The sequence below is a fragment of the Pseudophryne corroboree genome, chromosome 9 (genome assembly GCF_028390025.1).
Source record: "Pseudophryne corroboree isolate aPseCor3 chromosome 9, aPseCor3.hap2, whole genome shotgun sequence".
NCBI lineage: Eukaryota > Metazoa > Chordata > Amphibia > Anura > Myobatrachidae > Pseudophryne > Pseudophryne corroboree.
Window position 1 is genome coordinate 96,073,303 of NC_086452.1, and position 21,816 is coordinate 96,095,118.

General features: G+C 45.7%; 1 protein-coding gene across 6 annotated transcripts in view; it reads left to right on the top strand.

Moving 5' to 3' along the window:
* The window catches only part of DARS2 (aspartyl-tRNA synthetase 2, mitochondrial), a 204,192-nt gene that overhangs the window by 56,029 nt on the left and 126,347 nt on the right, over window positions 1-21,816 (top strand). For all 6 annotated transcript variants that reach the window (XM_063939673.1, XM_063939677.1, XM_063939676.1 and 3 more), the window contains one exon: window positions 17,007-17,076. In XM_063939673.1, coding sequence (XP_063795743.1) covers window positions 17,007-17,076 — 70 coding nt within the window. The remainder of the gene's footprint in view (window positions 1-17,006; window positions 17,077-21,816) is intronic.

The window sequence follows — 21,816 nt, forward strand, 5'->3', positions numbered from 1 at the left end:
TAAATCAGCATTTACACTGCTTTCATCTGTGAAGAATACAGGGCGCCAGTGGCGAATTTGCCAAACGTCCTGCACGGTGCTGGGCTGTAAGCACAACCCCCACCTGTGGACGTCGGGCCCTCATACCACCCTCATGGAGTCTGTTTCTGATCGTTTGAGTAGACACATGCACATTTGTGGTTTGCTGGAGGTCATTTTGCAGGGCTCTGGCAGTGCTCCTCCTGTTCCTCCTGTTCCTCCTTGCACAAAGGCGGAGGTAGCGGTCCTGCTGCTGGGTTGTTGCCCTCCTACGGCCTCCTCCTCATCTCTTGATGTACTGGCCTGTCTCCTGGTAGCGCCTACATGCTCTGGACACTACGCTGACAGACACAGCAAACCTTCTTGCCACAGCTCGCATTGATGTGCCATCCTGGATGAGCTGCACTACCTGAGCCACTTGTGTGGGTTGTAGACTCCGTCTCATGCTACCACTAGAGTGAAAGCACCGCCAGCTTTCAAAAGTCACCAAAACATCAGCCAGAAAGCATAGGAGCTCACAAGTGGTCTGTGGTCACCACCTGCAGAACAACTCCTTTATTGGGGGTGTCTTGCCAATTGCCTATAATTTCCAACTGTTGTCTTTTCCATTTGCACAACAGCATGTGAAATTGATTGTCAATCAGTGTCGCTTCCTAAGTGGACAGTTTGATTTCACAGAAGTACGATTGACTTGGAGTTCCATTGTATTGTTTATGTGTTCCCTTGATTTTTTTTGAGCAGTGTGCGTGTATATATATTAATGAGGATCGGGGACTCGCTTTTACAAAATGAGTGCGTCCCTGGGGACGTGCTCCGTTGTAGGCAGTCCTGTAGCTCCTTTGATCTCTCCGCCGGGTCCCGCTGCCAATCTTGTGGCTTTATTTATGTCTCTGGGTCCAGCGGCCAATCCTGTGGTGCCTTTTAGGTCCAGCGGCCAATCACATGTATACACTGAGGTCTCCCTCTCAAACCCCTCCAATAGCCGGGCTTCCAGGAGGACTAGTAGACGGGGAGGAGGAGCTGTTGGTGCCTTTCACTCCTCTATGCAGCTGCGGCACCCGTACTCAGAAGGCGGCCCGAACTGCAGGGTTAACAGGATTTCTCTGCAGCCACCTGTCTCCTCCCCATCCCAGCGCTGCTATTCACTTCTCCCCCCTCACCGCCGCAGCCACTCAGGATGCGGGGGCATGCGCCGGTGAATTCCAAGGCTCGGCGCGGCACTTACAAGGCTGAGTCCTGAGTGGCCGCGGCGGTGAGGGGTAGAAGCGAATAGCAGCGCTGGGACGGGGAGGAGACGGGTGGCCGCAGAGAAAGCCAGTTAATGCTGCAGAAGAGGTTACTACATCCCGCCCACAGCAGTGAGGAGCTACAGAGAAGAATTTCAAGCAGCCCCTGCCATGGAGGATACATGTTAGTAATAAACATATGGGCAATTGGGATGGCAACAGCTAACGATTCAAACACTGGGGGTGAGGGCAGTGCCCAGCATACACCAACACAAATATTTGCCAGCATAGTTACCCCACCCCCATATACCCACACCCTCCATACACCCTCCATAGCAACACAGTGCCATCACATGCACCCCACCAACCACACAGTGCCCATCCTACACACCCCCAATACCCACACATTGCCCATTATACACACTCGCAGTGCCAATCATACGCACTCCCCACAACGTGTTCACAGTGCCCATTATGCACACACCCATCTGACACCCCCTCAATTGACACCCGTGATCACTGTGTCTGGGGACGACAACTGGGGGTCCGAGATGGTGACTACAATGTGCCTAAGTGGTCACCTGGTGCAATGTGTGTAATGTGCTCTGCCCGGCGCAATGTGTGTGACGTGCTCTGCCCGGCGCAATGTGTGTAACGTGCTCTACCCGGCGCAATGTGTAGAACGTGCTCTACCTGGTGCAATGTGTAGAACGTGCTCTGCCTGGCGCATTGTGTAGAACGTGCTCTACCTGGTGCAATGTTATATGTGCTGACAATGCTAAATTCCTTTTGTCGTAATTATAACCCTTTATGAAGTCTAAGAACACTGTACGCTGTTTGCTTAAGAAGTACCGTAATGGTACGCTAGTTGCGTAACGATCGCTCAGCCGTAGGCGAGACGCTCAAGCGTCACGTTCGCTCACGGCCCAGGGATCACAGGACACGTTATTGGCTATGACTAGAGTAATGATTCGCTATGGCGTAGCAGACGCTCGAGACCACGAGGAGATCACCAGCGGCGCAGACGCTCACAACGCTATACCTTAATGTTTAAACCTTTTAACAATGAAATACACAGAATACCTTAATGTGAATACAGGGTGTAAGTGCAACCTTGTGTAACCTGACTAACTACAAAGCTGCTTGAGCGTCACCGACGCTCAAGTGAACACTTAACACTATAGAAAATACACAGATACTGGTTTAGGTTCCAAAGCCTATTAACTGTATTATATCTAATATATTTGTAAAAGGGGATAACAGTACAAATGATACACTACAATATAACAGAGACTTCCTAACCACAGAACTAAACAATAAATACAAAAAGACAATGCTACACTGACCTAAATGCAATACAATACAATACTATCTAATACAATACAATACTAGCCTAGTCTAGGGGAGATATGAGAGAACAGAACAGGGAGAGAGAGAGAGAGAGAGAGATGAGAGAAATTGGCTCACAGAAAGACAATGATTACGGAGAGAAACTTACGCACAAAGGGTATGATCGCCTGCGCCTCGATATCCAGCTCCCGGCTATCAGCAGATAACCGTTGATGAGAGAGTGAGAGCTGGATGTGGTCGGCCTGCCTATTTATGCCCCACACACAATGCAATCTCCTGGTCCTACAATCCCATTGTCCATTGGCCGAAGGAATTCGGCCCTGCATCATAACAAAAGGTCATAGGGTGATTCATACAGGTGGGCTGTGACGATTTCCAACAGCTCAGGTGGGTGGGAAACTGGGTTTCCCGCCGCATACCTGAGTATGTGTAAATAATAGAAATGGACATAAACTTCTTATGTCCATAACTATTCGCACGAGCGATTAATACGCTCCAAACCAACACCGGAATATTACTAATTAAATACTCTTCCGATGGGTACCAAACACTGCTGTATGATTCCTGTTAGACCCTTCGTACAATACAAAGAGGGATTCCTTTAAACAGGGACCTTCTATTTTAACCAGACTTTCAGAATCTATCAAGGTGACCATGATCTACAAACTACATTAATTGTGAACATTTGTAACGAATGAGTCGCACGCTACGACTACATAAACTCTACCGTAAATACGCATACCGCGCCTGCGAGTGCACGCTATCGCGGGTATGCGCCTTCACGGGAGAGCATGCGCAGCGCGGACCAGTGTGCGGTGCAAATATGGCAACGTGCATAGAGACATTTTTCTGACTTTGACAGTCCACCCTTTGGCAGTCAATAATAACTGCCACCTTCTAAAATATTTAAGGAGAAAAATGTAAGTCAGGGGTTAATTAATTTCCATGGTTGGGTAGGGGAGAAGAGTGGAGTAGGTGTGAAGAGGGTATGACCTAGTGAGAAAGCAGAAGCATGTGTGTATGAGTCCATGTTTGGAGGGTCATGTATCATCGTGCCGTACGTGTGGTAAATCAAGCTTCGAGGTATTGCGAAGTATACATTTGAATTCCTTCTTATCCTGTGGTACAGGTCTGTGGATGGGCTGTCAAACTCTACCGAGCTCATTTCGGCTGTGGTTGTAACAAAATGGGGATGCACATTTTAGTTGATGATACATGAATGGGGGAGGTATGTGGTTGCTAATATCTGTGCCTGTATTCCCTATCGTCTATGTGTGTCGTTACCTGAGGGTTGTAGAGATGAAGATAAAGAACACTTACGAAAAATGCAATGATATTCTATGTCAGGGAAATGTACATCTGTTGTTGAAGTTGTGTTCGGTATCTGTTGAGAGTCGTCTTCTTTGCGCTGTATTGCTCCTTAGGCATGAGCAACAAGCTTTGTCAGTGCCATCAGATTTACAAAAATGTTGGGCTAGCGTGAGTTTAAAAATACTAGGGAAACTGGGGATCCATGGCAAAGTTCATCAAGTGTCCATATTTAAAGTTGTCAAATCTTCTTCTTTGGTCAATCCGTTGTCTGTATACATCTCGTCTCGTCAGCTTCCTCGTCCAAGGGGGTCTTTGTAGCTGGGAGAAAAGCAGAAAAACAGGTGAAAGAAACGGACCGTATAATCGCATTTTCATCACATTCTGGTTTCTATCATTGGGTCATAAATCAAATCCAGGTTAATTACAGTTTCCTCACTCCTCAAGCTCATCACTTTTGTACTTTGTTTGCACCTCATTAAAGCCTGCCCGCATCTAAATATCAATCCAATCGATATAACGACACCCAAGATACATAGTAGAAACTTTCCAACATCCATTATGACTCCTTGAGCCCAGTCTCCTAAACCGGAGAACCAATTTCGCGGGTTCAACCATGACACCCAACCAGTCAGCTCATTACCTACAGCAGCAAGGGTGAGATTGTGTTTTCGACGAAATTCCCACTTCAATTGGAGAATATCGTCCATCTTTTGGTCTATGACCTCTACCGGGTCCTCGGTGCTATTTGTGATATACGTGCAACACTTTATGCCGTACTGTGTTGCCAATGTAACACAATATCCGCCTGTTACTGCTGTAAGATAATTAAGAACCATCCTATGCTGAACTAGTTCTGTTTTGTAAGCTTGAAGTTCTCTTCCAGTGTATCTAAACGTGTCATCATACATTTCAGTGATATTATCTAACAAATTGGCGAGTGCGGAAATGTATCTATAATTCATCACACCTCGAGCGGTGCGAGTGAAATCTAACGCTACCAGAACCTGAATCCCGGTGGATTCATGGATAAGATCAGAGGCCGGATGCTCTAACCTTTCTGACAGCTGTCTTTTAACTCGGTGCTCGTAATGAGTGTGAGTATAAGGAGCTTGGGCACCACGGTGTATGTCCTTCATTTTGTCATGTGTAACAGTCATCACTTCAGGCAATACTTTTCCAATATAACACAATCCTTCAGAGTTTGGGGCAAGCCACTTGTACGCCTTTCTCCCGCATATGAAATATGCATCATCGGGGAGAACATAAGGGACGGAGAAGGACATGACCATGTTACAAACCTTCCAGGTGAAATCTCCTGACCCTAATTCTTCCATCTGCTTAATGCACGTATCAGTTTGTACGATATGTGCACAGTATCCTGGTGATACCTCTCCAACTCTAGTAATCCTATTTCCTAAGGTATATCGATACCGAAAAGATTTTCCTCTACTGGCTATATGGCGTACGAGCTCTGTATCTGTAGGCATTCTATCTGCTCTGTGTGAAAAGGTCATGGTAAGGTTGCTCCATGACACTTCCCAATTTCCCGGTTTTCTGGGATTGGAGATGTTGAAACATAAGAGGGACCTATCCACATGGTATTGGTGGAGCTTCAAACTAGGAGGGCTGGAGATGTTAAACCTCCGATCCACCGGTCTCCCACCACTTAGCTCAAGTACCTCCCCTAACGTTAAAGGAAATGGTACTAGCCCTGATTTGCTGTGACCCTGAGGTACTTGAGAGCATACCCAACAATCTGTTTGGTTTAACACGTTACCCACTAAGGAGTGATAGTCACTCAATGGATGCCGGTCCATATGGATATTAAAACTAGATTGGCATTTCTTTATGCATCCATCACAATTTTCTTCAGCTAACAATCCATCACAATTTCTTCTATCGGATCGTTTTCTGATACTCGCCTTTGCTTGTTGGTTTGGTTGATCTTGGAAAACTACGCCTCCATCATCATAATCGGAACCCATTCCAGAACCTCTCTCGACCTCTATGGTACTCTCGCCGGAACAGACTGCTCTGGTCAACATCATGGTTAACATCAAAATCCGGATCACAGTCTCTTGGGGCAAGTCCATCTTTGAGGAGAAAATAGAGAAGAATGAGAAGGGGGAAAAAGAAATTTTAAGGGAGAGGGGCTGGGAAGTGGAGAAAAACAATAAAAGGGAGAGGGGAGTCGACAACTGCTTCCGGTCTTCAAGGCTCAGGTGCCGCCTCAGTCCTCCTGGAACAGACACTCTAGTGATACAACCTCTACCGTCTGTTCCTTATCACGGGACTTCTCTGGATCAGCAACCTTTTTGCAGTGGGATGAATGGACCCAAGTCTCTCTCTCAGCAACCTTCAATGCTGTGGTGCTAGTCAATAAGACCTGGTATGGTCCTTCCCATCTATCAATAAGACAACCTGAGCGTAGAAAATTTCGTATCATTACATAATCCCCAGGTTCAATGTCATGACAATTACTACCTGGTAAATCAGGAATCACCAACTTCAGATTATCATTTTGACTCCTCAACTGCTTACTCATGTTAATCAAGTACTTTACAGTTACTTCATTGTTACATTTCAAATCATCCTGAGGGTTAATCATGACATGCGGTTGTCGACCAAACAAGATTTCAAAAGGAGACAGATTAAGAGGGGACCTGGGAGTGGTTCTGATGCTATACAAAACAATGGGTAAAGCTTCTGGCCACGTCAATCCTGTCTCTGTCATTACTTTACTCAATTTATTTTTAATAGTGCAGTTCACTCTTTCGACCTTCGCACTCGCCTGTGGACGGTACGGAGTGTGCAGCTTACTATCAATTCCCATCAACTTACACATTCCTTGAAAGACATCACCTGTAAAATGGGTACCCCTATCACTTTCGATGATTCTAGGGATACCATATCTACATACAAATTCCTGCACAATTTTCTTAGCTGTAAACATAGCGGTATTTGTAGCTGCTGGAAATGCTTCGACCCAATTCGAGAAAACATCTATACAGACAAGTACATATTTCAAATTTCGACATGGGGGTAATTGAATGAAGTCAATTTGTATTACCTGGAAAGGGCCGCCGGCAGGTGGGATATGGGATGGTTCTGTAGGTATTGCTTTTCCAATATTCTTTCTCAGACAGGTAAGGCATGACATTGCTCTTTTACCCGCATGAGAGGAGAATCCTGGGGCGCACCAGTATGCTCTTACCAATTTGCACATCCCCTCCTTGCCTAGATGAGTCAGCCCGTGAGCTGCTTCAGCCAGACATGGAAGGTATGCCCTGGGGGCCACCGGTTTACCATGTCCATCCGTCCAGAGCCCTGAGGACTCCTGGCCATATCCCTTTGCCTTCCAGACTGCTCTTTCCTGTGTGGAACACAAATTCTGCATCTCACACAACTTCTGTGTGTTGATGGTATTAAATACCATCAGTTGTGTGGTGTCTGTCTGTATGGGGGTAGCAGCTGCAAGCTTTGCGGCTTCGTCTGCTCGGCTGTTACCAAGGGATACTGGGTCTTGGCTATATGTATGTGCTTTACATTTGATAACAGCCACTCTGTCGGGTTCCTGTATCGCTGTTAGAAGCCTTTTTATATGAGCTGCATGCGCTATCGGTGTGCCAGCTGCCGTCATGAAATTTCTGAGCCGCCATAGGGCTCCGAAATCATGGACTACCCCGAAGGCGTATCTAGAATCGGTGTAGATATTGGCAGACTTACCCTTAGCCAATTCACATGCTCTGGTTAGGGCGACCAGTTCAGCAACCTGGGCTGAGTGAGGTGGACCTAGCGGTTCCGCTTCTATGGTGTCTTGGTCATCTACGACTGCGTATCCAGTACACAAGTCTCCCGAGTCTGACTGTCTGTGACAACTACCGTCCGTGTAGAACGTGAGTTCTGCATCTTCCAGTGGATTGTCACTGATGTCAGGCCTTGCGGTAAAATTTTGGGTCAAATATTCCATACAATCATGTGTATCTTCCTTTGCATTAAATCCTCCTTCCCCATCACTCTCACCTTCCACCCTTTGTGTCTGACCAGGCACACCTGGGAGAAATGTTGCAGGGTTTAATGCACTGCATCTCCTTATGGTGATGTTTACTGGGGCCATTAATGCCAATTCCCATCTCGTAAACCTTGCTGATGAGACGTGTCTGGTTTGGGCAGAATTCAATAAGGCAGATACCGCATGCGGTGTATGGATTGTGAGGTTGTGGCCTAGCACGACATCTTCGCTTTTTGTCACTAGCAATGCTATCGCCGCAACGCTACGCAAGCATGTGGGGAGGGATCGCGCTACCGTATCTAGCTGAGCGCTGTAATATGCAACTGGCCTGCTGGCATCACCGTGTTTTTGTGTTAGTACACCTGCTGCGCACCCAGCACTTTCTGTTCCGTATAGTTCAAAGGGTTTCCCATAGTCTGGCATACCTAGTGCTGGTGCCTGCGTTAGGCATTGCTTGAGTCTCTCAAATGCTGTTTCAGATTCGTCTGTATGCGAAATCCGATCAGGTTTGTTTGAAGAGACCATTTCCTGCAAAGGTAGCGCCAATATGGAAAACCCTGGGATCCAATTACGGCAATACCCACACATTCCTAGAAACGTCCTGATCTGTTGTTGGGTTTGTGGCAGTGTCATGTCTCTAATGGCTTGGATTCTATCAGCGGTCAGGTGTCTCAGTCCTTGTGTTAGACAGTGTCCCAAATATTTTACCTTAGTTTGGCATAATTGTAACTTGTCTTTGGAAACCTTGTGACCTGTGTCTGAAAGATGAAACAGGAGCTGTTTCGTATCCTTCAGGGATGCCTCCAATGAATCAGAACACAGTAGTAGATCATCCACGTACTGTATCAACACTGATCCACTCTCCGGTTGGAAAGACTGTAAACAATCATGCAAAGCTTGAGAAAATATACTTGGACTATCTATGAAACCTTGGGGTAACCGAGTCCACGTGTATTGGACTCCTCTGTATGTGAATGCAAACAAATATTGGCTGTCAGGGTGCAGAGGTACTGAAAAGAATGCGGAGCAGAGGTCAATAACAGTGAAAAATTTGGCAGTGGGAGGAATTTGCATTAGGATGACAGCTGGATTAGGCACTACGGGGAACTGACTCTCAACTATTTTGTTAATCCCCCTTAGATCCTGCACTAGCCTGTAACCCCTCCCCCCACTCTTTTTAACAGGGAAGATGGGACTATTTGCTGTGCTGGACGTTCTTACTAGAATGCCCTGTTGTAGCAAGCGCTCTATTACTGGGAAAACTCCTAACTCCACCTCTGGCTTCAGAGGATACTGTGGGATTTTTGGAGCTATCCTACCATCTTTTACTTGTACAACTACTGGAGCTACGTTTGCCATTAATCCAGTGTCCTGTCCATCTTTTGTCCAAAGTGACTCTGGTATCTGAGATGTCATCTCTTCTACTTGGGATGGATTCCTATTTGTCATAATGGAATGTGACATTAATTTTGATGGGGAGTCTAACATGTCTCGTACTTCCTGAGCGTGATTCTCAGGGATGTCCAAGAATACACCTTCAGGAGTACAATAAATGACGCAACCCATTTTACATAGTAAGTCTCTACCCAGGAGATTAGTTGGTGCCGATGCAGCCAGCAAAAAGGAATGCTTGGTATGCAAAGGCCCTATTGTAATCTCGGCTGGTTTGCTAACAGGGTAGTGCTGGACTACTCCTGTTACTCCCATGGCTGGAATTGTCCTACCAGTGGTTCTCATGCCCACTGTCTAATTTATCACTGACTTGGCCGCCCCTGTGTCTACAAGAAAGTTTAAAGTTTTACCAGCTACATTGATTGCAATTTCTGGTTCGCTTCCAAGACTAGCAATCAACTTAACTGGGTGCAGATTACAGGTATGGCCACACCCCTATTGGGTATGCTGACCTCCCTGAATCCCGTTGGCAGCAACTACTTGTGAGGGGGTTAGCTGGGAACTACCAGAGGCATGCCAACCTCTGTTCGGGGGGTATCTTTTTGTTTCCCCTGTATGTGGCTCAAAACTCCGCCTCTGTGGACCCTGCTCCCATTGTCGTGTGTTGTGTTGTTGTCTAGGGGGTTGAAAAGATCTTTGTACATTCTTTGTTCTACATTCTCGTGCAAAGTGTCCCGGTCTGTTACAAGAAAAACATGTTATTACACTTGCCTTACCCACAGGATTCGGTGGTACATACGCAGGCTGCTTTGTGGTCAGCGCCTGTATACTTACTGACATCAACTTATCACTTTGCGACTCCCTGTGCCTAGTGATATTTCTGTCGTGATCAATAGCAGCCTCTCTCAATGTGGACACTGACAGACCTCGCCAACATGGCTGCGTGGTCTGTACCCTAGCTTTTAATGTTTCTTTCAAACCATCCATCAGTACAGATACTGCTACTTCTCGATGGTTTGGGTTGGTCTTAATGTCTTCTATACCAGTGTACTTTGCCATTTCTAATAGTGCCCGGTGAAAATATTCTGTTGCCGTTTCGGACTCCTTTTGCTTAATGGAAAATATTTTATTCCATTTAACGGCTGGGAAATACTCCTTTAGCTGTAAATTTATCCTTTTTACATTATCCTTGTTGTACACGTCTGTAAGCGGTACATCTTTATCCAATGCACAGTCAGCTAAAAATTGAGTTGCGTCAACATTGGAAGGTAAACAAGCTCTTAGCAGTATCTGCCAATCCTTGTTGTTGGGTTCTACAGTGTTACCTAGATCCCTGATGTATTTTTGGCTAGCAACTAAATCCTTCCTGGGGTCAGGAAATTCGGACACTATTGTTCTTAATTCCATTCTGGAAAATGGAGTGTACATGGCAATGTTCCTTATGGGAGTGGCTCCAGACACATCTGTTTTTCCATTGGGAACTGCTATTACCCTTACAGGAGCAATTCTAACAGCCTCTTCCTGTGTAGATTCTACAGCTTGTTGTGGTACAATTGTTTCAGTGTAGTGCATGGTGCCGTACTTACCCGTTGACACGACCTCACCTATCCCTCCGCTAGGGGCTTTCACTAATCTCGTGGGTGTCGCTGTGCCTACTGTGGTCTCTGCTATGGTGGCTGCAAGAGAGAGAGCTGAAATTGTTGCTGAATCGTCTTCTTGATCACACTCCTGAGGAAGGTTCAAAACAGGGTACATCTTGCACGGGTTAATACTTGCATGAGTTATTTGGTTAACATCATTAACATTTACAGGGTTACTAAGAGTTTGTGTTTTACAACCCAGTGCGTTTCTCTCCGCAATCAACTTCTCTCCTGCAATGTATGGTGGAGGAGGAGCTGTGGCTATCAGCTTCCTGACTGCCCCAGATCCTGCCGCCAGAGCCAAACCTCTCTGTATCTCACCTTCCTGGTGCCATAACTGTAAATAATCATGATGCTGAATTCGTCTCTTTGCTGATTTTACGAGACATATCCTCCTCCTTAAATTTTGTAACACTTCTGGACTAAAGCTACCTATTCTTGGGAATTTGTCCCTGTCTTGTACAGTCATTCTCTCCCATTCATCACATAAAGATTCGGTGTGACTTCCATATTTTTCACACATTACATATCGTGCCGACCCAACTGGTCGGTTCACAGAATCAACCTGAACCAAGGTTGATCGCCCCCTACCTGAGCAACTGGCCCCCATAGTCTGCAGGTGTTGCTTAGTCCTCCTTGGATCTCTGTATCAAGGTTTTCAGCAAGCCTTTACAGACAACCAAATTACTCCACAGTAGGCCGGCGGTGGCGGTTTACCGAGTACCCCACTCACTCGCCCACCTCGACCAATACGACCTGATCACACCGACGTGGTGCTGGCGTACTCGATACAGGGCCCCTATGGAACCTTCAGTTTACTGGAACATATGAGGGTTACCCGCAGGACACTTACTCTTTCCAGTAAAGTTGGGGTTGTTAGATAGTTCCTGAGTGACCAGCGAACTTCCCTTCCAAAAATAAAAAATTACACAAATCACGTCAGAATGTACAAATAGCGTTTGTGACCACTTTACTCTAATGGTATTAGGTCAGATTACTAACTACTGCACACAATTACGTGTGGTCCAATCGTTCAGTACACAAGCACTACTTGTTATGTACTGAAAGATCAATGGAATCGATGTTTCCGGCCGCGATTCCTTCAGCAAGAGCTTGTATGGCCTATATGGGTTCTGCACCAACACCCCAGGCGTTGTGCCACTGGACTTTTATAGCGGACCTTTTACCTTACGACCTCCTGGTCTTGTTACCTTATGACCTCCTGGTCTTGTTACCTTATGACCTCCTGGTCTTGTTACCTTATGGTCCGCTATACTCTAATGCTCAAATATTATTTAACCAGGGATGCCTCCCTAGCCACCGTATATGTCACTTACACGTATGTCCCTTGACGAGTACCCGGCTTTCCTTTTGGTTCCACCTTAAAGTTGTATAAACTTATGTATACAAAACCACACTCACTCAACACATGTACACTTTGTTTCTATATCTATTTCTGCGCAGAAATTGTCTTCAGTCCAACAGTGTTACCAATTGGGAGTAGGATCTGTTAAACTAAATTTCAGATTTTTTTCCAAAAATAGATTTGCGTTATTTACCGCGTCGCGTTATCTACCGCTGTGCGTTACTTATCGCCTTTGCGCTAATTATCGCTTTTCGTGACTTGAGCTACGTGGGCGTAACCGGACGCTACGTTGCGTAGTGAACGCTGCGTGCGTCTGCCTTTGGATTGCGTACGCTAGTCTTTGTTAGCGACACGTGTACGCAATGCGAAGATCCACCGTAACACAATATATATTTTTATCAATGTAAATGATCCCTGATCATCTACCGCAATCCACACTGACTGCCTTATCTCCCAGGCAGATCGTGTGTTGTTCTATACTTTAACTATTACCTTTACTATGAAATAACAGCAAATCTCTTTTTAGCACTTTCTATCAACTATAAAAATTGGCAAACAGGAATAGTGATATACGAAATTGAAAAAGAAATGCAGATAAATGTATGCGTGCGTGTATACGCAAGACAGAAGAGAAATAAAACGGTTTTTTTAAAAGACACAAGCGTTTTGTTCTTACTTCCGGTTCCCGGATTCCTTCAGCACTCTTTATCTAAGCGAAGCAGACGCTTATCCCGTCAGCACTGGGAGACAACCTCCCACCCTTTGCTGGGGGATAATGTCTGCTGATATTACCTAGCAGAGATATGTGAAGGACTGGACGGCCCCCAATTGACAATGCTAAATTCCTTTTGTCGTAATTATAACCCTTTATGAAGTCTAAGAACACTGTACGCTGTTTGCTTAAGAAGTACCGTAATGGTACGCTAGTTGCGTAACGATCGCTCAGCCGTAGGCGAGACGCTCAAGCGTCACGTTCGCTCACGGCCCAGGGATCACAGGACACGTTATTGGCTATGACTAGAGTAATGATTCGCTATGGCGTAGCAGACGCTCGAGACCACGAGGAGATCACCAGCGGCGCAGACGCTCACAACGCTATACCTTAATGTTTAAACCTTTTAACAATGAAATACACAGAATACCTTAATGTGAATACAGGGTGTAAGTGCAACCTTGTGTAACCTGACTAACTACAAAGCTGCTTGAGCGTCACCGACGCTCAAGTGAACACTTAACACTATAGAAAATACACAGATACTGGTTTAGGTTCCAAAGCCTATTAACTGTATTATATCTAATATATTTGTAAAAGGGGATAACAGTACAAATGATACACTACAATATAACAGAGACTTCCTAACCACAGAACTAAACAATAAATACAAAAAGACAATGCTACACTGACCTAAATGCAATACAATACAATACTATCTAATACAATACAATACTAGCCTAGTCTAGGGGAGATATGAGAGAACAGAACAGGGAGAGAGAGAGAGAGAGAGAGAGAGATGAGAGAAATTGGCTCACAGAAAGACAATGATTACGGAGAGAAACTTACGCACAAAGGGTATGATCGCCTGCGCCTCGATATCCAGCTCCCGGCTATCAGCAGATAACCGTTGATGAGAGAGTGAGAGCTGGATGTGGTCGGCCTGCCTATTTATGCCCCACACACAATGCAATCTCCTGGTCCTACAATCCCATTGTCCATTGGCCGAAGGAATTCGGCCCTGCATCATAACAAAAGGTCATAGGGTGATTCATACAGGTGGGCTGTGACGATTTCCAACAGCTCAGGTGGGTGGGAAACTGGGTTTCCCGCCGCATACCTGAGTATGTGTAAATAATAGAAATGGACATAAACTTCTTATGTCCATAACTATTCGCACGAGCGATTAATACGCTCCAAACCAACACCGGAATATTACTAATTAAATACTCTTCCGATGGGTACCAAACACTGCTGTATGATTCCTGTTAGACCCTTCGTACAATACAAAGAGGGATTCCTTTAAACAGGGACCTTCTATTTTAACCAGACTTTCAGAATCTATCAAGGTGACCATGATCTACAAACTACATTAATTGTGAACATTTGTAACGAATGAGTCGCACGCTACGACTACATAAACTCTACCGTAAATACGCATACCGCGCCTGCGAGTGCACGCTATCGCGGGTATGCGCCTTCACGGGAGAGCATGCGCAGCGCGGACCAGTGTGCGGTGCAAATATGGCAACGTGCATAGAGACATTTTTCTGACTTTGACAGTGCTCTACCTGGTGCAATGTATATATCGTGCTCTACCTGGTGCAATGTATATAATGTGCACTACCAGGCGCATTGTGTATAACGCGCTCTACCTGGCGCATTGTGTATAACGTGCTCTACCTTGTGCAATGTTTATATTTGCTTTACCTGGTGCAATGTGGCTAAGTGTTTTACCTGGTGCAATGTTTATATGTGCTCTACCTGGTGCAATGTATACTACGTGCACTACCGGGCGCATTATGTATAACGTGCTCTACCTGGTGCAATGTGTATAACGTGCTCTATCTGGCGCATTGTGTTTAACATGCTCCACCGGGTGCATTGTGTATAACGCGCTCTACCTGGCGCATTGTGTATAACGTGCTCTACCTTGTGCAATGTTTATATTTGCTTTACCTGGTGCAATGTATATAACGTGCACTACCGGGCACATTGTGTACAACGTGCTCTACCAGGTGCATTGTGTATAATAATGCGCTCTAACTGGCGCAATGTGTATAAAGTGCTCTAGCTGGTGTAATGTGTATAAAGTGCTCTACCTGGTACAATGTGTATAACGTGTTCTACCTGGCGCAATGTGTATAATGTGCTCTACCTGGAGCAAAGTGTATAGCGAGCTGTACCTGGAGCAAAGTGTATAACGTGCTGTACCTGGTGCAATATGTATAATGTGCTCTACCTGGTGCAATATGTATAACGTGCTCTACCTGGTGCAATATGTATAACGTACTCTACCTGGCGCAGTGTGCATAGGCGGTTCTACCTGGTGCAATGTGTATAAGCGGCACTACTGTGTGGTATAATGTGAATTGGCACTATTATGTGGTCACGCCCCTTCCCCATGAAGCCACGGACCTTAAATTTTGCAGCGCGCCTTAGGCGCGCACTGCCTATGCTTTACGCTCTAGCAGGTGGAACACCAATTCACTTTATGCCTAGGGCACCAAAATGTCTAGTTACAGCTCTGGTGCAATGTGTCCTGCATGCTACACAGCCCAGCAGCATTGTCACCCCCATCCCCCCACCTTGCAACACCTTTGTAGTGTCCGAACAAGATTAAGATTAATAAGAACCTTCATTCCGATGGGACCCAGAAAAAGAACGGTAGGACCCCAATTTTTGAAAGTGAGGGGTCACTGGGACCCAATTTTTTTTTGGATCAGCGCGATCACTGTGTGTGTGTGTGTGTGTGTGTGTGTGTGTGTATATATATAGATATATATATATAGATATATATATATATATATATATAGATATATATATATATAGATATATATATATATATAGATATAGACTGTACTATTCTCACAGAACGGATGTTACTAAATCGGTTTATAAGGATAAGGAACAACTGGTGTTCAAGAGTAAGGGTGTACCTAGAAAAGACAGTTCTTCCAGGACTGACAGTGGAAAGACTAAGTTAATCCCACTATTTATAAATAAATGCAGAAGTTGTACCATATTGTGCAGCAGCTCTACTTAGAAAATCAGAGTGTAAACACTGACCTAAATGCTATTTAAATACACTTACATGTGAATAAACCATATTTGCAAACTATATAGCCATAAATAATAATAGCAATAATAATAATTAATAATAATCATTTGTTTTATTATTATTATTATTATTATTATTATTACTATTCTCCTTTATTTATATGGTGCCACAGTGGGTCTGCAGTAATTTACATAGTACATAGTACATAAACAGAAGCAATGCAAACATAACAATAAAAAAAAGAAAAAAAAAAAGACTTGCAGTAGTAAACATTGCGTGACGTGGGATACAAACTGTACAACCATTCATCATCCTATTTACATATTGGGAAAACTGGGGGGCCGGCTAAAGATGCGAGAAAGGCTGCCGTTGCCTGCGCTTAAGCGCCATTGTAACATCAATGCACACCCTTCGCCGGCAATTGAATTCTCCCCCAATGTAGTTTTCCTTTTATCACACCAGCATATTCTTGCTGTGTGTGTGACCTTGTGTTTTTTTTATTAAAGGAACATTTTTAATTTTGTAGTGTTGTGCATTGCTCCACAAAACAATATACAAAAGGCAATCCATATACATGCATGCATCCATCCTAAATCTACATTACAAACTAGTAGTAGGTAGCCTTGCAAGGTCCTGTCCAACCTACTGTCAGAGCCATTTGCCAGGGGCTTCTGTTTTCCTCTTACAGCTCCAGCTGAAAACCAGAGGAGATTACGCTTGTGATTGGCCCTCCGGTTATCAGAGTTCAATTACTAATAGTGATCTGGCAGAGCCACGGGAAAGTGGCTGCATATTGTAGTAACATACTGTAGTAAGGGGAGTTTAAATGATGTAACCACATAACCCAACTGAGCTACAGTCACATACCTCAAACGCAAGTATCTAAAGACATGACTGTCAGTGTTTGTTTATTTGCAGATACTTCCAGGTAGCCCGTTGCTATCGGGATGAAGGCTCTAGACCAGACCGGCAGCCTGAATTCACACAGGTACAATTGTGCTACACTGTCACATTTATAGGCCACTGCATTCAGGTGTACACTGGATAGCAAAGATAGCTTATACACCTGACTCCGCATGCAACTAGCTTCCATAGGCCATGTGATGCGAGACACCCGGCAGAAATGAGCCACCAGGTCCCGTGAGACTCTATTAGAGCCAATCTTCTATGTTTGCATCTTTTTTCCTGGAAATGCGAATTAGGGGTATATTCAATCCTGTCGGAAACTGCCATCTTGTCGGAAAGACAGCAGTTTCAGACTGTTTTGGGTCGGAAGGGGTTCCGACCTATTCAATAGGTTTGTTTTTTTTCCGACAAGGCGGGAATTCCTGACTTGTCAGAAAACACGTGGATTGTCGGAATCCACATATTTTGTCGAAAACGCGACTAAACTCGACAGGTTTTAGCCCCGTTTCGACAATGTCAATCCTACTTTAAAAAAAGTCGGCTTGACGTTATTGGAAAGTCCAAAACCTGTTGAGTTTGGCCGAATCATCGACTACTGACCTGTCTGATCCGACAGGAATTGCATGTACCCCTTAGTCGCAATGCAATTAGGATGCATTGGGAGACTGTGCTCATTAATTTGATACTTGTATATATGTGTGCGACTTATTCTTTATACAAAGCGCAACGGAACTTGGCATGGTAAAAAGCCGTGGCCACTGCTTCGTAGCACTTTGTATGCAGGTTAAAGACTCATTCGCACACAGGTATATAAGTGTCGAATACCAAATGAATCAGCACAGTCTCATGGTGCATCATAGTCACATCACATATGTAAAAGAGACCCCCTGCGCTAGCAGAGACGCATAGGACTTGGTGCGCCAAGAGGGGCTGTTTGAGGACATATATGTATGAAGTAAAAAGAGGATTTTGGTACTTACCGATAAATCCATTTCTCTGAATCCTCTAGGGGACACTGGAGTCCTATACAGTAGGGGTGTGAAGCTTGCAACCGGAGGTGTGGCACAATCTAAAATTAGCATTGTCTGCACAGCCGGCTCCTCCCCCTTCACATCCCTCCTCCCTCAGTTTGAAAAATTTGACTGAGAGAATAGGATATGATACTATAGCCCATGGCGAGGAACCGAACCGTACAACATATCAAACAGCATCTAAGAACTCTTAACCGAATAACCAACGCTGTTTGCACGAACTGTTTTAAACAAGAACTTTGAACACAGCAGGTCGACAGCACCGAGGCGGGCGTCCAGTGTCCCCTAGAGGATTCAGAGAAATGGATTTATCGGTAAGTACCAAAATCCTCTTTTCTATTTCATCCACTAGGGGACACTGGAGTCCTATACAGTAGGGGACGTCCCAAAGTTATCCCCCAGGGAGGGAGTGCTGTCGGTGGCCTGCAAAACTAAACGTCCGAACTGAGAGTCTCCGGACGCAAAAGTATCAAACTTGTAAAATTTCGCGAACGTGTGGGCTGAAGACCACATCACCGCTCTGCAAAGTTGAGTAGTGGAAGCACCTCTGGCAGCAGCCCACAAGGCACCCACTGATCGGGTAGTATGAGCACCCGTCTGAACCGGTACCTGTTTGCCACAGGAAATATAAGCTTGACGAATGGCAAGTCTAATCCATCTAGACAAAGACTGCTTAGACTGCCATAAAGGACAAACAAATGGTCCGACTTTCTGAAGGACGACGTAACCTGTACGTACACCCGTAAAGCTCGGACAACATCCAATGACACGTCCTCATCTGTGAGACCCTGGAAAGACGGGACCACTATTGGCTGGTTTACGTGAAACCCAGAAACCACCTTCGGAAGGAAGTCTGCTCTTGTACGGAGTTCCGCCCTATCGTCATAAAAAACTAAAAAAGGACTCTTACAGGATAAGGCTCCCAACTCAGAAACCCGCCTAGCCGAAGCCAAGGCAAGTAATAACGTGACCTTCCAAGATAGAGATTTCAGGTCTGTTCTAGCTAACGGCTCAAAAGTTGGTGATTTCAAATATTCTAACACCAAATTTAAGTCCCATGGTGCAGTGGGAGGACGAAAAGGGGGTTGTATCCTCAGAACCCCCTGTAAAAAGGTTTGAATCTCTGGCAAGGATGCTAACCGCCACTGAAAAAGGATGGAGAGAGCTGAAATCTGAACCTTCAGAGAGCCCAGTCTGAGCCCTCCATCTAGACCGGCCTGAAGGAAAAGTATAAGTCGGGATAAGTGGAAGTTCGTTGAATTCCATCCCCGTTCCTGACACCAAGCCATGTACCGTCTCCAAATCCTGTAGTAGTGCCTGGCTGTGACTGGCTTCCTAGCGGCAATCATTGTAGGAATGGCCGTTCGAGGTATCCCTCTGTTTCTTATAGATCCGGGTTTCAATAGCCACGGCGTCAAACGCAGCCTGTTCAGGTCGGGGTGTAGGAACGGTCCCTGAGATAGCAGGTCCTCTCTCTGAGGTAACCTCCAAGGATCTTCCGCAAGTAACCCCCGCAGGTCTGAGTACCAACTCCTGCGGGGCCAATCTGGTGCAATTAGAATTGCCCACACTCGTTCCAGCTTCACCCGTTTCAGAACCCTGGGTATGAGTGGGAATGGTGGAAATATGTAAACTCTCCTGTAACACCAAGGAAGCGTTAATGCGCCCACTCCTTCTGCTGCTGGATCTCGTGTCCTGGACACATATCTGGGCAGCTGATGGTTTTGCCGAGACGCCATTAGGTCCACCTGAGGCAGACCCCATCTCCTCACAACCATGTCGAAAATCCGTGGATGTAGGCACCACTCTCCCGGATGCATGTCCTGGCGACTGAGGTAATCTGCTTCCCAGTTCTCCACACCTGGAATGAACACTGCCGAGAGGATGATATTTCGTCTTTCTGCCCACAACAAGATCTTTGTGGCTTCCTTTAACGCCATCCTGCTCCTTGTTCCTCCTTGACGGTTTATGTAAGCCGTCGTTGTGACATTGTCCGACTGTATTCTGACGTATTGATTCATGACTATGTCTTCTGCTAAGAGAAGCGCGTTGTAAACTGCTCTTAGTTCGAGGATATTTATGGGTAGTCTGCTCTCCTGTAACGTCCACCGTCCCTGAAACTGATGGTCCTCTAGGACGGCTCCCCAACCTCTGAGACTGGCGTCCGTTGTCAGGATCCTCCAATCCCAAATGCCGAATCTCTTCCCGGCTGCGAGGTTCTTGTGTAACGACCACCATATCAAGGAGACTCGCACTTGCGGTTGAAGTCGGATTCTCCGATGGAGAAGCCAGTGCGAACCTGCTCCCTGAGCAATGAGGTTTATTTGGAATGGTCGGGAATGAAGTCTGCCGTATTGGAGAGCTTCGTACGACGCCACCATCTTCCCGAGAAGTTGCACACAGAGGTGCAGAGAAACAGTTTGCGTCCTCAGTACCTGAGCCACTAATCTCTGTAGGTTTTGGACCTTGTTCTCTGGTAGGAACACACGTAATAGTACCGTGTCCAAGATGAGGCCAAGGAATTGAATCCGTTGAGTCGGTATGAGGTTGGACTTTTGGAAATTGACAATCCGCCCATGTTGAATAAGAAATTGATGGGATGTCTGAACATCCTTGAGCAGTCGATTCTGAGATGGAGCCTTGATCAGTAAATCGTCCAGATAAGGTATAATCGTGACCCCCAACAGTCTCAGTTCTGCAACCATAATTGCCATGATCTTCGTGAAGATTCTCGGGGCTGAGGATAGATCGAACGGCAAGGCCCTGAATTGGTAGTGATCCGCCACCAGTGCGAACCTTAAGTAAGCCTGGTGAGGGGACCAGATTGGAATATGCAGATATGCATCCTTTATGTCCACGGATACCATGAACTCGCCTTGTTCTAAGCCTGCAATGACCGATTGGATTGAATCCATCTTGGATTTGTAGACCCTTACAAACTGGTTGAAAACTTTTAAATTGAGTATTGGTCTGACCGTCCCGTCTGGCTTTGGCACGACAAAAAGATTGGAATAGAACCCCGTTCCTCTCTGAGAAGCGGGAACCGGAATAATGACCTCTGACTGTAGCAATTTTAGAATTGCTGCCCGTAGTGCCTTTGCTTTTTGAGGGCACTGAGGCAATCCTGTTGTAAAAAACTGACTGTGAGGCCTCTGTTGAAATTCCAGTTTGTATCCCAGAGAGATTAAGTTGTTCACTCAAAGTTCTGGTGAGGTTTTGGCCCAGATGTCCTGAAAACCTTCCAGACGGCCGCCCACCAAGGGGGACCCCAGGTGAGCTGGGAGGCCGTCATGCCACGGTCTTGTCAGCAGGTTTATCCTGCTTTCTGGTTGCTGCCTGTGAGCGGCCTCTACCTCTGCCCCCACGTGCTTGTGTACCGAACCCCCTTCCTCGGGCTCGAAAGGACTGTGATCTAAATGAAGTAAACGCTGGTCCCGAATAACCCCTCCTAGCCTGTGGAGCGGTTCTCGTATAAGGAGTAGGCAGAAAAGTGGACTTCCCAGCTGTAGCCTGCGAAATCCACTTGTTTAACTCTGGTCCGAAAAGCATCTCACCTCCAAAGGGGATGGATTCTACCGCCTTCTTGGTGTCAGAGTCTCCCTGCCATTCTCTGAGCCATAAAATCCTTCTGGCCGATATGGCCGATGCAGAGATGCGAGATGCTATTCTGCTAATATCCTTAGAGGCTTGACACAGGTATGAAGCAGATTCTCGAATGTGTTGCACCAGTTGGGTAATCTCTTCTAAGCTATTTTCCTCATCAATAGCTTGTACAATACGTCCAGACCATG